The sequence below is a fragment of the Tachypleus tridentatus genome, chromosome 1, assembly GCF_004210375.1.
Source record: "Tachypleus tridentatus isolate NWPU-2018 chromosome 1, ASM421037v1, whole genome shotgun sequence".
Lineage (NCBI taxonomy): Eukaryota > Metazoa > Arthropoda > Merostomata > Xiphosura > Limulidae > Tachypleus > Tachypleus tridentatus.
In genome coordinates, this window is record NC_134825.1 from 143,476,956 (window position 1) to 143,495,808 (window position 18,853).

An 18,853-nucleotide genomic window follows, 5' to 3' on the forward strand; every position below is an offset into this window, starting at 1 on the left:
GATTATCACAAAAATCATCTCTAAGGGAGAAGTATGTACTGATAGGTCTCTTTGTTTGCTAATTATTACGATTCAGAATTCTAAGCTAAATGGAAAAAGAAAGATTAAATGTTATCATTCAGGTTAAAAACTTACTAACAACATTTTTTTTATTCAAATAATAACGCGATATAAGAGCTACTTAAAAGAACTCGTCCAAATACAAAGGTATAACACATTAACTAGTTTTTAACCTTAATTATATTGCTGTCTATAATCTCTTGTTCTACAACTACTGGCTAATAGTACGTGTATTATTTCTTGAAAAAAATATTACTCAGAAAAGCCTGAAGAAATTACTTCCGAGTATTCCTCTCTCTCTTTTTTTTTTTTTTTGCTATGAAGCACTTTGAACTACCATGCCAGATTTGTATTGTAATGTAAACTTTCAATATTTAATAAATTATGAACTTACAATTTTCTCCATGATAACCCCAGTCATGCTGAGAAGCATATGTCCTGACACCTAGTGGTTAAAATAAATAAAAATATCAAAATATAATAAACCATTGCCACAAGTGCGAGAGGTAAATTAATAAGATGAAACACCATGTCCTGTGCAGGTAACCCTTCAACACATGTTATGAGTATTCAAAAGTTTTTCATTTTATTTCAGTAATCAGGGTGATTTTGTTTTAGCGGAAGGTCCACCTCGAACTTTAACGTTGTAAGTCTTAACTTATAGCTGTCTCACCATAAATTACTTTTTTTATCATTCACTAACCTGTATATATAGCTTTTTATTTCTTTTTTGGTAAATCGTAATACATTGAAAAAGTTGTGGAACAGTATATATCTCTGTATCTTTACATGTTTTATTGATAGAGTTCCCAGTGGCACAGCGGTGTGTCTAACGACTTACACCACTATAAACCGGGTTTTGATACCTGTGGTGAACAGAGTACAGCCCATTGTGTTACTTCGAACTTAATTACGAACAATCAATTAATTTATTAATGGAACATTTCACGACACACAAGTTTGTTGTAGTTCTTCACGAATTTTAATACAGGATTCGCAAGAGAAACGTAGAGAATCCGTTTTTCTCGTACCCTTTTAACATCAACAAATTATTAGAGATCCTTTGTTGCTCTTAATGAAATCAACACAATTCCAGGAATAAAGTAGTGGATCACAAAATAATTACCATTTCCATGTGTGCTTTCAACACATTTTTCCTTACGTTTTACAATGTTTACTTAACAAGACGGTTTCATACACACACGTAGCTGGATGTGCAAGATGTGTCGGTATATAACTATAGTAACTGTCTAAAGTTTTTCAGAAAAAAACAGCCATATATATTATTATATAGTTTGTTTGTTTTGGAATTTCGCACACAGCTACACGAGTGCTATCTGCGCTAATCATCCCTAATTTAGCAGTGTAAGGCTAGAGGGAAGGCAGCTAGTCATCGCCACCCACCGCCAACTCTTGGGCTACTCTTTTACCAACAAATAGAGGGATTGACCGTCACATTATAACGCCCTCACTGCAGAAAGGGCGAGCATGTTTGGTGTTTACATTGTACTTAGGGCATCTCATCCTCTAAACTTTCTCCTTCACACATATACACAAATATATTGTTTAATCTTAACTTTTTAATGGTACACTTTTTTCACTTTCGTTCTAAAATTTTCATTTTAGAATCCTAGTGAAAAAAAATTAATATTTTGAAAAATATTGTACTGAACGTTTAACGCTTTTCATTTTAATTAAACTCCGTTAGGCGGTGACGTGTTTAATAAATATAGGCGAAGAGGTTTCACGGGCATCTTATATACTGTGGATAACTCCAAAGAAACTTTAAGGTAATTTGACAAATTATGCAAACCATTTTCGAAAATAATAGCATTAGTTTGGATATTATTTTATAGTAATTTTAACGTTAATAAAATATTTTAATTTTAATTTAATTTAATTTCATTAGACTCTGATCTGAAGCGTTAATAATAATAATATAACTTATTTTGTAACCTGAATTTTTTTATTTATAAAATAATTAAAAATGTAAGATTGAAAAATGAAGAGTATTTAAATTAAAAAACAAAATTTGTTGATTTTATATAATATTTAAACTTAGTTATGTTACTTTTCAAAAAAAAATATTCTATGGTTTTTATAGTTGTATATTGAAAATTAATCTGTTACAGTACAAGCCCATAAAGAATGGACTCAAATTTTCTTTTTATATTATATTACACACACACACACACACACATAAACTTAAGGCCAGCCCTTGTCAGTCAAATGTTTATCAAACCGTCCCCTACACTCACTTAAATTCCGCTACATCTGAATGCAATCCATTCCACAAACCAATTGCTTTGTTAGAAAAATAAACTTCCTGAGCTCAAGAACAGTCATCCCGTGTCAAGATTTATATTTCTATCCCTTAGATCTCACTTTTAAATGTGAAGAAAAGATTATAAATGAACTCCCTAACTTGTTTCAACAATCTTAAACTCTGCAATCAGGTTAACTATAAATCTTCTCTTTTCAAGCCATCAAGCAATAATTAATCTGACTTTCTACGATAACTTTTCTATTCCAGGTATAATTTTAGTTCTCGTTCTCTGAACACGTTCCAACAATAACATGTCAAAAGTTTTGCCCATCTAAATCACGTTCTCTGTCAAAGAAACTCTTTGGAATTATGTTCAATATTTTTACAGATATAAACTTAAAATCCTATATGTCCTACTACGCTATATGAATGGCTTAAAAGACTGATTAACCAGAGCAGCATGGTCTAAGTATATGACGATCAGAAGCTTCAGCTCAGAACCTCATCAGTTGACGGAATAATAACCTTATGACATTTATTATATATTGTTGTATTGCATTGTTGCTTAACAATTTAGAACTACTATTTTAACATTTCAGTTTTGTGTTCTCTGTTGTTAAAAATCGTGTTTTACCCAATTATGTAGTATACGCATTTATTTACATCTGCTTCATACGTTGTTGTTGCCTTCTGAAATCGTGCTAAATAAAGACGAAAACCGAAACGTTGTTGTTGGTATCATTTCTCTTAAGTCGAGTTTCCCTTTTTTTTTCATCTACCATAAGTTTCATGGCATTTAAAAATAGGTTATTTTGTTAATTGAGGAAAATGGAATAAATAAGTAATAAATGTGCCTGAAAAATAAAAATAAAAATTATATATAACAGCTGGATTTTCTTATAACATCAAAATCTGAAACTAAACTAATGCAGTGAGCACAGTCATTGTGTAGCTTTACCCTTAGAATAAAAGCAAATAAACATGGTGGTTATTTAGATTATTATATAATATAAATCTAAGTACACCTGTGTGTGTAAAGATATATCAGTAAGCGGTCAACTGGTAATGTATACACATTAAATTGATGTTACTTAAACAGAATAAAGAAATATCCTAATTCAGAGTACCAAGTTGTTGTAAGAGTAACGAGTTGTTAAGCATTACAGAAATCCAAGTTTAGTAGGCAACTCGTTCAAAGTAACAATTATGTTGTATTAGATATAACTTTTTGTTCCAAGTTCAAATGAAATATTGATATGTTTCAAGTGAAACAAATAATTTCATTTCATTTTTTAAAATTCGAAGGTTATATATGGATAAAACTGCTGTTAAAAGCAACGAAGGCAGGTTAATTAAACATTTAAGTTAGTTTAAATGTAATAGCAGTTTATTTATGGTAAGACAATATCGTGCGATTCCAAAATTCTCGGGTTTTTGAAATAAGTGAGAAATTGTTGTAACTATTCAAATTCAATCACGAGAACAAATGTGGGAATATCTCTTACCCTCAAAATTATAATGTGACGGATGTCAGAACTTTAGGATAACAAAAGGTTGTTAGTTTTCGAAATGTAAAGATTTATCCGCAGGGGCTTTTGCATGAGTGCAAGGCGTCGATGAGCCTTACATTTGAAATAGCAAGTTTAATTATGGAATATATAAAAACTAAACTAAAATTACGCTGGTATACAACTATTATGTCTATTAAAGAATGGGAGAACGTGCCTTCAAAATAGTGTACGATTTCAAAAAGTTCTCCGAGTCGGTGTCTACCTTAAAAATGCCACCAGTTCTGTTATTGGTGAATAGTTACCAAGTCATTTCTTAAGTATCGCAAAATCACTTTCTATTAAGACTCTTTCGTTTATATTATGATTTGGAAACTTAGGAAGTTACTTTCAAAATTTAATGTGTAGATATATGCATTAATGATATATAACTTTGAATGTATAAAGAAAGGTAAATCTAACTGAAAATTATAGTAAGAAAAGAGTCAGTGTAGCGTAATATTCAATATTTTCAATATATTCTAGAGATTTTATACAAATAAAGAGTTAATAAAAAACATTTGTTACTAATGAATGCACTTTTACGTATAGTAGAGTGAAACCTGAGTACCTAGGCAAAGTGTTTCTAAATGTATACTCAATTTTAACAAGTATTTACAGCCAGTAAAACACTCCGGATACTAAAAATATCCAGGGTATAAGTAGCTGTCTACGTAACTAGGTATTCTTAAGTTGAGCACCAGTAGCAACAAATAATATGTGAAGCAGATAAGTCATAAAAGCCAAAGATCAAAATCGTGAATCAAATAAAAATAAGACTTGTGTTTATAGGTAAAAAAAATATTATTTGCGACAATAGCAGAAATAGATCAACTTAACTTTGCAAACAGCCACCTTTGATTGTTCTTTTATTTGAAGGAAACAGCTCCTGCTCTGTTTGTTTTTGAATTTCGCGAAAAGCTACGTTTTTATAATATCAACATTCATTTTTGAGTGAAACTAATTTTAAGTGAATTTTTAAATTAAATCTAGAGCCGGAGTGGAGGGTGGATTTACCTGTAGTACACTGGCGTGACTCAATATACAAGAAATATAATTTTGGCTAAATTTGGGATATTGCCACAACTGTTCTAAGTGCTGGAATGTCATTGCTGCTATGTTTCTGATCAGGTCTAAACGTTTTTACATCACATTAAAAACTGCAACTTCGTATCTGTTTTAGAGTGAGATAACTAAATATTGAAAAATAGAAAAAATATAAATAAGCAGAAAAGGACTGATACGAAACAAATTTTAGTTGTTATTAAGCGAAACTAGTATTTAAGAACTATAGTATGTGTGGTAATAATTTTACGAATATGTTTTGAATAGTTCTTAAACGTGAATTACGGTCCATTTTCCACACCCACATAAGTATTTGTAATTAAATTAGCAGAACACGGATGTAAAATGTGGTAAAATATTCCCCAAATATTTGTATAACTTCATCACAGTTCAGCAGGGTTTGGGGTGTTTCTTCTGTACAACTTCGCTAATTCTTTTATATTACATTATTATATGGTTGGTCTTTTTATTGTGAATTAACTGCTTTTGTGTTTAAAAAATCGGGTTTGTTGCTCTAGGCAACATTCTTTTGTACTTTTAAGCTTCTGATAAGTGATACATTGTTGTCACTTTGTCCAGTTTCACCATTGATCTTAACTGGTAAACACCTCTTTGTCAAGAGCGTCCATGGTGTTTAAGTTTTACATTTAATAAAATAGTAGGGTGTGAAACTATTTAAACATAATATTCATATTTAGATATTTTTAGCACCATCAATGTTCTTTACCTTAAAGTTTCACACACTTCTAGTGTTTCTGAACCACAGTTGAGCAACAGTGGGATTCATTTTATTCTTAAGCCTCAAGTACTTTCATGTACGATTTCTAACTGGTCCTTTACGTACTTTCTTTAAAGTTTCCTGTCACCATTAGAAGACTGCTGTTGAATGTTCCCATTGTATCCTGAAACAACTCGGGAAATGTAGACTAAGCAACATTTGATTTTTTTTTCTACCAACTTATCTTAACACCCTTTTCGATGCGGTTCCCCTAGTCACTTGATACATATATTTATTTATAAAGCAGATAAAAATAAATTGTATTAATCAGATAACATCTTAACAACACGCTGCTCGCAGTGTTAAATAGAATAATTCTCAGTCAAACCCTACGTTAAGACAGAGGAGTCTTTAACTTATCTCATTACATAGTGTTTAATAAATGTGCAACAGGTGGCATTATGATATAGCTAAGTCCTCAAATTATACTATCTTTGTAATAATGATCGCGAAAAAATCTAAAGACTTAAGATATATTATCTTTTAACTGTACCTATTTCTACAATACCACATTTAATGTTTAATATTTATAATAAAAACTGATGTACAACAAACCGGTTCAGCTTCGATTATTGTTTTCAAGAATTTATATGACCATTTAAGGCCAACTGTTTGGAAAACGCCCACATACGTCAGTCAACATTAACCATATATCAAGCACTATACACAACACTCGTGTATTGGAAAAACTGCTGCATGTAAGTGACACAACATTCTTTAAGCATTGAGTGTCACCCTTGTGACGAGGATACGCTGTTTATTTGCTCTCACTGATAATCAACTACGCAACAAGATACAGGATGGGAAATATCTTATCCAAAAGAAATTTGTTTAGCATCTTATGGTTCAATACACGTGTAAAAACGCCTGGTTTGGGTTGAGAAAATTTTTATGTAGAGGAGCGAACAACGTTTCGACCTTCTTCGGTTATCGTCAGGTTTGTGAAGAAGGTCAAAACGTTGTTCGCTCCTTTACATAAATTTTTTTCAACCCAAACCAGCCGTTTTTACATATATATTTTTCTCTACAAGTGGGTTTCTCGTCATCACTGATTACATTCTGTAGTTTGTTTCAAACCTTAGGTGGAAAGTCTAGCTTTCTGAGATAATTTGCTTTATCTAGATGTAATGTTGTCACATTTATCAAACCTATTTACATAAAGCTATTTATTTACTTATGATAACTAAACTTTTCACGTCCTAAAAAATTGGACAGATGTATGTAGGTATCACAACTAAATTCTGCAGAAAGACATACATTTAGAAAGAAAAACTGATCCAATGCGTATGGCTATTAAAATTATAATAAACATTACCGACATAAAAATTGTGGTTCGCTTATTATATTTTACAAGACGATTTTATTTTGCTGATGGTGAATCTTGGTACAAGGAAGGAAAAACGTGTGAGCTACATTACATGACTTATTACGTTTATATTTCCATGATAAACGAATTAAGAAACAACTTAAAAGTCTAGAGCGTGAAATCATATACTGGAAACAGTGGTGTAGCTAGGGGGTTAGCGCCAAATTGATGTTACATAATTAGGAAAATTGTGTAACGAGGGTGCGCGAAAACTTTGTCCCCGGGCGCTGAAAACCCTAGCCTCTGACTGGAAAAAGACAAACACGTTTAACATTCAATGATAGGAAAGTGTGCAACAATTAAAGATCCCCCCCACTGGTTCAGAGGTAAGTCTGAAGGCTTAAAATACTTAAAATAGGGTTTTAATACCATGATGAAATAATAATCAGTGATGTCCTTACATATACATTTCTCTACAAGAGGGTTTTAATACCAGTTGTAAGCATAACATAGATTGCCCATCGCGCGTACCAAAAGCAACAACCAAACTCCGTTTTCTTTCTTCATAACGTTTCTGATCTTTGAAATGCTAATAAATCATTTTACGTGACAATGACAGGATGCAATATGTTTCACGTGCTGAGTAAACTTTGAAAAAAAAAAAAGGTTGATTTGACGCGAAATGGTAGATCGTGATACCAGGTAACTAGTATTTGTTATACAGCAAGAATGTGGTTCGAAAATTCTAAATAATTTAAAAATTCAAAATACTGTTTTCTTTGTATCAAGTGTTAATACTTGGTATTCACATGAACGTAAAGTGTTTGAATAACAGCAATACAAGATTACAAGATCCTCTATCAACCAGGTACTTAAAACGTAGAAGATTTACGTTCATTTGACTTTGTGGATTAATTATGGCAGAAAAATGTCTCGGCCAGTATTACTTACACAGTGATGTCTTGTAAAGTTCGGTTCGAAGAAGCAAAAAAACGCTTCTTATGTTGTTCTAACTCTTAAACCAATAATGAAAATGTTCACTTGTGTAATAAAATAATCCTAAATGACAAGACATTCTTTGAGAAATGGGAATTGAGGTTGTGCATCTTGAATTTTTAAATCTAATGTAATTCTTCATTAAAAGTCAATACATATTTTGTTTGTTTAGAATTGAGCTATATAATGGGCTATCTTTGCTCTGCCCATCACTGATATCAAAGCCCGATTTTTGACAGATTGAACCCACAGACATTCCGCTGTGCCACTGCGAAACAGATATTGAGTGAAAATGTAAGGTATTTCAAAACAGACTTGCTTTAGATGTTACTTAATAAATACACTTCTTTATTTAGTTCCTACTTAATATAGTTCCTACATAATATGTTTAAACGTTTAGAACTTTTAGAAAAATAAAATTAGGGAATAAATACAGAAAAAAATACAATGGTTAGTGGTGCAGTTTGATTGTGTGTTCCTGGGCCATAAAACGCAGATAAGAACAGGTTTGGTAAAAATATTCTAGCTATTAAAATACATTGATGGGTTAGTTTAATCAGTAAATGTCCGCTAGTTTGAACTCGTAGTTGACTCACGAGACGAAACAAAATCCACAGAAAGTGTTTTAAACACTATTTTTTCGTACTGTTTTTCATCCGTTTGCAAAATTTCGAAGGCAAGTCCCAATAATACTATAGTACTTAGGAAACAAACGAAACAAGTTATCCTCTTTCATGTATTATTTGTTTTTATTATTTTTCCACATTGCAAACAGCAAAAATCTTGGCAGGTATTTCAGTGAAGATCTCACGAAGTTTCAAGAAACTTCAGGAGTCAACCGAAGGCGCACAGAAACTTCTGTTTCTCTTCTCACCTACTTTTTTCACACACCAGATTATAAGTAATTGATTAGTGTCACATTACGTTTTTGTTTTATCTAAAAGTGATTGCGAGTCGTATTGAATAAGTAATTCCACGATAAACGTTCTTAGAATTTAAAAATGAAGAGTGTGTATACGAAAAATTGAAACGAGCTTAGATTTTTTTACACTAACCAAATATTTTCAACCTTACGTCTATCATGTGAAAAGAGAAACGATACTTAATGTTTTTCCTGTTATATTAACATGATTTTATAGTCATACAGAGATATTTCAGCGAGTCAAAGTTTCTGTTATATAAAAAACAAAACAAAACACAAACGAAGGATGTGTGTGTACAAAAATTGACTATTTTATAATAAAATTTGCGAGACTCATCACGACATTACAGTAAATACAGCAAATTCGGTCATGCTCTATCTGATGTTCTTCTTCGGAATAGCCCTGCATCATAGTTTCAATAGGAAAAGGCTCCATTGTAAAGCTGTTGTGTCTAAAACACAAAACTTCTCTCTGTAGGCTTTTATATATATAGTATACAAGCATGATGGTTTCTCATCACCCGTTTCATTCTTCTGCTGTTTGAGGTATGCGACAGTTGAACAAATATGCTTGCACACAAGTTGTATAAACGTAATCTGTGTCTGACGTGTTCGGGATAGAGATCTTTCTTGTTCACGTGGTGTACTGTTGCTTGAAACAACAATTACCTCTTTGTTTAAGGAATCTCAAACTGTTACAAGACGCCATATATTGTTCATCATATCTGGGGTACGAATTGTTACAGGCTTTTTTTATGGTGCTTCTGTTTTCCCAATTTGATCTACATTTCCTTGATTTCCAATGCTATTCTGTGTCGGACATTTTAAATACCAATCTGAATATATATTTACGATCTGAATGTACGAATATTTTGGATCGGAAAAGACTGTTACACACCCTTCCAAAATGCTACTAATTTTTGGTGGTATCGATGTTAAACAATGTCAAAGCGTCATTGAAAACACTGAACTATTAAAATAGTTCAGCCATACAGCATCGTATGACTAAGAACTATTTAGCAATGACATTGGAGGATCTATTAGCCAGGAAAAATCTACATTAATTGGGAAGATTTTCCACCGATACAAATTTAAATCAATACACAATTTAGTAGATAAAATAAGTTTTAACATACTGTAACTTGATCATATTAATTGCAAGAAGATCCTTAGTTAATTCATGTAATAATGGAGTTTTGGTTATCAAAAATAGCATATACGCTTGTTTTGTGTATTTACTGAAAACTTCAGAGTATGTCATCTGCGCTGTGTCCGTTGTCATGGTACAGATTTATTGTGTGTATTAATTAACATTTGAACAGTGTGTTATCTGCGTTGTTTCTGTCGCTTAATATATATATATATTTATTTTGTGTTTCATCTCAAAATTGTACAGTGGGTTATCTCCACTATATTCATAGAGGAGAATCGAATATCCTATTTTAGCGATATAAATATAATTTTGAAAATAAATATTTAAACAACGTTAATAGATATTTCAGAAACTATAATGTTATATATTGCGACTTTAAATGTTTTGAAGGAGTAGTTTCTTATGCATTTTAACCCAGAAAATAATTAAAATATCAAATCATTCTTCTTCAGTGTCTCAGCGTTAAACATAATGGCTTATAACACCAGATTCGGAATTTCAATCTTGGTATGGTACAGCACTGAGTCCATTGTGTAGTTCTGTACTTAGTAACAAACGAGTGTTAAATTTTCAGACAACGTATTACCAGTTAAAAGTCCATATACAACAATTTTTCCAGTAATTAACAACGGCTATATGTTTCTTTGGTGTAGGTCAAATGAGCTGTTTCCGTCGTCATACTTCACATTTGTTTCAAAATGTGCTTCGTCTTCAAAACTTTAGTTTCTGTTGACATCTGGATCAAAACTAGCTTTTGGTAGGAGTAAAATTCTAAAAAGATAACGTTACTATAGTTTTATTTTTAATCTGTAGTTTATTTATTTAAAAATATGGAGAAAATCTGAAATATGTTTAGCTTTTCAATTACAGCTTATCCACAACTTTGATTTACGATTCTCAAAATTGGAGAGAGAGAGCTGTTGCGAGTAAATCCTAATAAGCGAGCTCCCTTAGGCTGGTAGTCCGGCATGGCCAAGCGTGTTAAGGCGTGCGACTCGTAATCTGAGGGTCGCGGGTTCGCATCCCGGTCGCGCCAAACATGCTTGCCCTCCCAGCCGTGGGGGCGTTATAATGTGACGGTCAATCTCACTATTCGTTGGTAAAAGAGTAGCCCAAGAGTTGGCGGTGGATGGTGATGACTAGCTGCCTTCCCTCTAGTCTTACACTGCTAAATTAGGAACGGCTAGCACAGATAGCCCTCGAGTAGCTTTGTGCAAAATTCAAAAACAAACAATCTCTTAGGCTGAATTCATAAATTTTGTAAAGGCAACAACCTGAGGAGACTAAATCTTTAAGAATTGAAAGGTTAATTACAGAGACTGCTTCAACTTCGTGTTTATAATTGCGGTGTATGAAGAAAAATATGGCATGATCATTCATGACGGTATCCCTGGTTTACCGACACAGTTCGTAATAGATTCCTTGCATAAATTAAATCTTACTTACATAGTGGATCATTGGTAAAAGATACATGAATCATTTATGTGTTTTTACCTCTTATCTTCATTCTTAATAGCTGTACAACGCGGTATCTAGATAGTCCTATCTGCTCCTAAATAGGTGGAAGCCTTATATGTTACATTAACACGCTAGCAAAGAGTTATTGAACCAGAGGAAAGTCAAAACAAACAAAAGAAAGAAAAACGTGTAAGCTCAAACTATGTTTGAAACATGTTGTAAAAACACAAATTTTAAGCGTCGAAAGCCAACAAATTACACAAATAAATGAGCGAGCACTAAAAACTTGGTTCCATCTGACATTATATTAGCAGATTTAATTCGGATTGATACAGTGGTAAGGATGTCAAAATTATATCTCCTATCCTTCTCATTTTCATACCGAGTAATTTTTTTTATACATACCTGAAATTAAGAGACAAACTAATGAAAAATGACAAAAGTGAGTTCTCTAATCCACAGCATTTCGTAATAACGATCTAACTACAGTATGGTGCTTTAATAACCAATAATGACATTGGCACAGTCAGTTTAGTAAGCGTGCAATTTAAATAATATTTGAAAGGCAAATTGCATACCTAGCTCTGCCTTTGATGAAAGTTCGCAGATAGATGAAGTTCTACCAGTACAAATGAACTCTGGACTTTCTTTTTGAAACTATTTTAAAATATCTTATCGTTGAAAATTTAAGTTATTTCGAAAAAGATTGCACGCCTCCATTTCGTTTCTCTTAACAACGCAAAAACCACGCACAGATTGGCTAAGAACGAGTAAAATCCCTGTGGGAATTTTCAGTAGCGTTCCATCTCCATGAAAATTGTTGCGTCATTTCTTGTTTAAAGCAGCCCATTTAACAGTAGAGATGTGGTTAAGATTTCTATTTTCTGAACTTTGTACATTTAATGTATTAAATTTTATAATAATATTGAATTTTGCTTTTAAGCAAAACCATATTCTACATCAAGATGCAAGAAATATGCCAACTGTTATTTTAATTATGTGCATGGCATGGCCGAGCGCGTTAGGCGTGCGACTCGTAATCCGAGGGTCGCGGGTTCGCATCCTAGTCGCGCTAAACATCCTTGCCCTTTCAGCCTTTCACTGCAAAATTAGGGACGGCTAAGGTTTCTCCTCTTGGTTGGGGATTGTGCGGTAGGCTAACAATCTACTCACTTAAAAAACTAGCCTGTTAATGAATCCGCAAGCGATTGCGGCCCTATGTTCCTTCATGGAATCGAGAGGCTTAATAATAATAATATTTTAATTATAATATACTTCTCTAATTCACGCTTAAACGCTTATTCTAATTTTACCATAAACTGCAATATAAATAGTGTGAATGAGAAACGAGCTGGACATTTAAAGAACAGAATATCTTTATCTTCTGTTAAAACTTTGTAAAATGGGCGGCAAATGCCTGTTATTGAGACAAGTGTAGAAGACGACGTTTCGAAAGTCTTCCATCTTTAAGGCAGTGTGTATGCGTAGGTATTGTCGTTCTTTTATAGTGTCCTGACGGATTATGGAGAGAGTGCTATCACTGTTTCTGATTGGAGGATAAATTTCTTGTAGATTCACCAATGGGAGCCGCAGGTTACTCACCTCTAATCCAGAATCTCTTTTCAGTGAAGGTTTAATAACGTTAATGTAAAATGATTCTTTAATTTTTCTCGTCTTTCAGAATTTGTCTGTGTTGATGATTCTAGGTTTCTCCCAGGTTACTCTGTGTCTAGTTGACGTGGCGTGCTCTGCAATGGCTGAATTTTGTGCTTTCATGAATCTTGTACTAACTTGATGTTTTTTATTCTTGTCGCGAGTTTTCTTCCCGTTTCTCCAATGTATGTATCGTTACAGGAATACGAAATTTCATAAATGACGTTTTTTAGATTCTCTTTGGTAGGTCGTTGTTTATTGTTTTTTCTTACCAAAATGAACCTCAAGGTATCGAAGGGTTTCCACTGAACTTCTGTGTTGAAAATTTTGGCTATGCGTTTCAGTTTTTCACTGAAATGTTGTAGGTGTGGTAGATAAATGGTAGTAGTAGTGGTAACTTTCTAGTCTTTTCTTTCTGTTGTGGTCTTCTTCAAGGAGTTTTTGATAAAGAAGAAAGTCTAACCATTCTGTTTAAAACTTTCCACGATCTTTTAGCGTTCTGCTTCGATGGATGTCTTATCGCAAATTTTTTCTGCTCTCTTGCTTAGGCATTGGATTATACCACGTTTTATCGAGGTTGGATGATAGGACTGGATGGGTGGGTTTTCTGTATATAGTTGTGGTTATTTGTCTTTCTTGTTTGCTGATGAGTATGTTAAGAAACGATAAGGAAATTGAGGAACAAAACAGTCTATCGTACCAGATTTTTTATATTCAGTTGTTCCAAGCGCAGCAAGGCAGTGCTGGATAAAGATCTTACCTACCATATGGCACGAAAACAGGCGATAATTACCTCCCTCCCTCCCTCTGTGGTTCAGCTGTAAACTTAATGAGTTAAGGTTAAAAACTGGGTTTCGATACTTACGATGGGTAGAGCACGGAGAGGCTAATGTGCTGTTTTATGCTCAAAACTGACAGCTTCACAGATTTATTAGTGAATCAAAAGTAAAAATGAAGTCCAAAGTTCCTTATGACTTCTGAAACACACCGGATCAGGACTTTTATATGAATAAATAAATTATTTGTTTTTGTAATTATACAGACTTTTTATGTTTTCAAAGAGGGCACAAAGTTAAGTATGTAATAAATCAGGTTTCTATAGGTTTCGTTATAATGCAATAGTTTTAATAATGTGAGAAGCCAAACTAACCGGAGGGAACTTGACTCAAATATCCTCCTCAGACTTGTAGATGTGGTATCTTCAAAACACAGAAATCAGATATGGTATTGATACCGAATGTTGTGTTTGTAACAATAAAATTATAATTCTATCTTTAATAAACTAAAACTACTCAAAAACGTTTTACACACTCTCTCTCTCTCTGTAAAAACGAAAATGCTAAAATATTTTTCTCTTTGTTTTTCAAATTTATTCTTTAATAGCGACAGTAACAGATTCACTCTGGTTATCACTTTGATAGTGTGTATTCTAAACCCATTTTAGCTTAAAATAAAACCGATGTACTTTTGTTACTAAGCAACATGACATAATATTCACATACATACATACACAAAACACGCGCGTACATGTCTGTCTTTGTGATTTCTTTTTGTAATATAAGGAACCACTTCTTTTCTATGTGGTTCCTCACTAGCATGCCTCGCTTAGGGAACAAAAAGAGATTGCGCATGCGCGTATGTAAGTGGATAAATAATACCAAGATGCACACTAACAGAGTCACCTTAGAATGGAGGCAAACATTAGGTTTAAGTTCTTTCGTCTTGAAGTTATAGTGGTCACACAGACACGCATGCGTGCACGCATACAAGTGTGTGTCTGGTTTCTATTTGTAATATTGAAAATCACTTCTTTTCTATGTAGTTTTTAGCTAGCGTGCCTCATTAAAGAGGCCCGACATGGCCGGGTGGATTAAAGCGTTAGACTCGTAATCTACGGTCGCGGGCTCGAATCCCCGTCACACAAAACATGCTCGCCCTTCTGTGGGGGCACTATAATGTTACGGTCAATCCCACTATTCGTTGGTAAAAGAATAGCCCAAGAGTTCGTGGTGGGTGGTGATGACTAACTGCCTTTCCTCTAGTCTTACAATGCTAAATTAGGGGCGGCTAACGCAGACAGCCCTCGTCTACCTTTGTGCAAAATTTAAGTTATCTTTAAATGAAACATTTTGCACATTAAGAATGAGCGAGAAAAAGCTTTAAAAATGTACACGCTCATTTAAAAAGTGTGAAAGATGGAGTATTCAGTTTCCTTATGGTCTTCATGCAGTATAGCACCAAGTGAATAAACATTAATATTTATATTAAAATTTTATGTAAAACAGATCATCGTGAAGCTCTTGTTTATTGTAATCTAAAATCATTATTAATATATTTACATCATGGTAATTTCACTTGAGTTTACCATGTTAGTGAATATGAAATTAAGATTATTAGAGTTATTTAATAGTTTAACCTTGGCTCTAGTTTCCGTTAGGCCCTATTTAACATCTTACGATCCAAGGGGTTCATCATAGAGCTTCCCTGATTTTGTTGACCTTCAGGTTTTTCACATCTGTTCACTGTTGACAGGCGCTTCGAGGAGTATAACTTGTGTCTCTCTACTCTATGATGGGAAGTGCAAGTTCGTTCTACTGTTCGCCTTTTTCGATATGTGTGAAACCTGTAGTTGAAACTTGGTACATTTTGCTTTGTACCAAAAACCTTAAAATGCTGCGATGCATTTTATTATGATAGTTTTAGTATTTTGATAAGCTTTAATATGATTCAAGAAATTGCATTGTATAAATTAACTAACAGACTAATGGCTATAAAATTTTAGGTAATGTTCAAAAGTATAATGGAACTGCGTTGGTTATTTTGACATCGCAATGAACTAATTTTAACAATGTGTATAAAGAATATAGAGGAAATAAGATGCGTAGGCGCTAAAACCATGACGGGTAACACTTAGTTTGAATAATACATATTAATTTCCCAAAGCTGATGACAGTTTAATAGTAAATAAATTTTACTTTATAATATTGAAAACTATTTTACATAATAAATTTGACTGTAAGAATTCCTGTCGGAGGTTTCTCGAAATAATAAAATGATCCGATAAAATATCCCTACCTTTTTGTTTCATTAATTAGTCACTTACAAATGTAATTAAATGACAGATTTCCGTTATTATCAAATTTGACGATATAAGTTTCATTTTTACTTGACAGACATATGAACTAATTGTATATCTTAGAACTGGTATATTGCCATTAATACATAAAATACTAACAGATTCATCAAAGCTATTTTTTACATTGAAATACTTTTGTAACAGCTAAAAGTTTATAATTACTAAGAGCCTAACACATGAAGATAGAATAAAACTTACCAAACAAGAGAAGAGATAAAACCATTACTTTACTGTACATTTTAGTTACAAAACTTGGTATAATTTTCTGACTTGAAGAACCGTGTCCTTTTATCCTATGTCTTGCTCCGGATATTTCAAACCCAGATACAAGCTTACCAAACGCTAAAAATATATTTATATTGACACTTTCATTCAACCAATAGGAAGGCAGTGCAAGCTTCTGCGTACTCATTCTTGCTTGTAAGACTGCGTAAGCATGATAGTGGAATTTTTTTAACATAGGAAGGGGTGACTTGCTATTAGTCTCCTTGTATTTGCATGTGAGGATGTTTAGAAAATTTTCCAAAATATTATGTAACTAGTATTGTAACATGTTCACGAAAATTAAAAAAGATCATGCACTTCACAAATTATAATGTTTTTAATGCTGTTATTGAAATATTGAGATTCATTCTTTTTTCAGCTCGAGATACATTAGAGTCGAAACTATATTTATATTTAACAAAAAAAAATGATTATCATATTATTTCAAGTAAACAATCGTGATTAACAACTGAACTTTTAGAGAATAGTGCATATGGTTTTATATAAAATAATCTTTGTGTTTTAGTTGTGTATGCGTTAGGATTGTTACGAACATTTATAATAAAAGTGTATACAATTTCAATTCATATTTATTATTGACATATAATTTAATTAAGAGTATATACATGTACCCTTCACTGTAGGAGTTTAACCTTTTTAAACACCAAAGTTCAGAACTTTGCACCTTGTTCTCTTATCATCTAATGTAGTCCCTCAAGATAGCAGGACTTGAGACCCATTTTTTTTATTGGTAATAAATATAGTTAATTTATACTTATAATAATTCCAATAGGTGTAAAGTATGACGTGCGTTTTGCTTCTCTAGATCTCATTCAATTTTTCTTTCAACTGGATGTTTTTTTAAGGGAAACTAAGTAATCTGTTACTCTGACCATACGCAACTTTACGTTCTATTGCAAAGCAATTATCTTTGAATGTTGTGTTTTTCAGCCAAAAGTGATTTAACGAACAGTATTTACAACGCACAAAAAATCCTACATAGAATTTCTGGATCTACAAGAATTATTTGTAATATCAACATTTTAATTTGGTTTCCTAAGAAACACGGGTATAATATAACAAGCACAGTTGTAATCTCAATTTTTTGAATCCTCGAATTATATACTTATCAAAAAAATGTGCTTATTTTATCGCATATTCAGGTAAAACTGAGTTAGCCTTAGAGCAATGAGGTAGGTCCGCTTAATAACAGGAGGTTCAACAAGATGTTCATTACGAAGTAGTACTGAATTCTAAGTAACTGACTTCGTAGTAATGAAATAAAGAGACTGAAAATAGTTTTTATTATAACAGATGTAACACAAATACACTGTTTATACATGCTTTAACAACTATGGAAATGTCGCTTGTGTAGGATTAAGTAACACTTATGAATTTATTAAGTTGAAATCACTTATCAAACTGTTTAAATTCAACGTTACTTACTTCGTTGATTGTATTGGACATACCCAGACCAACAAGTGTTATTCACGTGTTTGGTCATTCCAATTCAAGTATGAGGAAGGCCATAATATCGAAATACCACCGGACTTACTATTAAAAAATAGTGGTGTATATACTTGCACATAATGCAGCATTATAGCCGTGCTTCCAATGAGCAGAACAAGTTTAAGATCAATACAATGAAAAGGAACAAATGTAACTAGAATAAAATCAACTTACTGTTTTTTTTTTTACAAAGTGTTATGTCAAAACTGGACATACTCTAAAATAACTGAAAAAAGTGGAATAATATTCTGATAACATAAGAAGGTAGAAACGCATGGTATGTTTTATAATGCAATCTCATGTCACAACTCAGATATATAGAAATGCAAACTATATCACTACTAGTAGTCAAAAAGATAGGTCATACATAGAATTTTGTGTCCAACCTTTAATTGTTCTCAAGTTTAAATGGAACCAAAGAAGTACACAACTATAGCTGGATTTGAACAATATTGTATAGAGATGAATAGCCATAATTTCCTTCCACTTAGGATGATCCCTCCAGTGGCACAGCGGTATGTCTGTGGACTCACACTCCTAGAAACCGGATTTCAATAGCCGTGGTAAATAGACCATAGATAGACCCTTGTGTAGCTTTGTGCTTAACTTACAAACTTCAAATAAAAACTTTTAGTCAAAACATCCAGCTGCTTGTCTCTTTTATACTACTTATAGTTATTCAGTTTTAGTATAGGTTAAGTACATCATACTGAAGCAGTGTGATCTATCAAGCTTACTGT

The 18,853-nt window shown here is 32.7% G+C and overlaps 1 protein-coding gene across 2 annotated transcripts in view; it reads right to left on the reverse strand.

The window, feature by feature from the left end:
- LOC143225938 (carbonic anhydrase 1-like) overlaps nucleotides 1–16,693 on the reverse strand; it is a 29,458-nt gene extending 12,765 nt beyond the window's left edge. The window contains exons 1-2 of one of the 2 annotated variants that reach the window (XM_076456199.1): nucleotides 16,539–16,693; nucleotides 455–505 (exon numbers count right to left, since the gene is read on the reverse strand). In XM_076456199.1, coding sequence (XP_076312314.1) covers nucleotides 455–505; nucleotides 16,539–16,578 — 91 coding nt within the window. In that variant the 5' untranslated portion in view covers nucleotides 16,579–16,693. The remainder of the gene's footprint in view (nucleotides 1–454; nucleotides 506–16,538) is intronic. The other variant, XM_076456193.1, reaches the window with a different exon arrangement.
- Nucleotides 16,694–18,853: the final 2,160 nt, after the last annotated feature.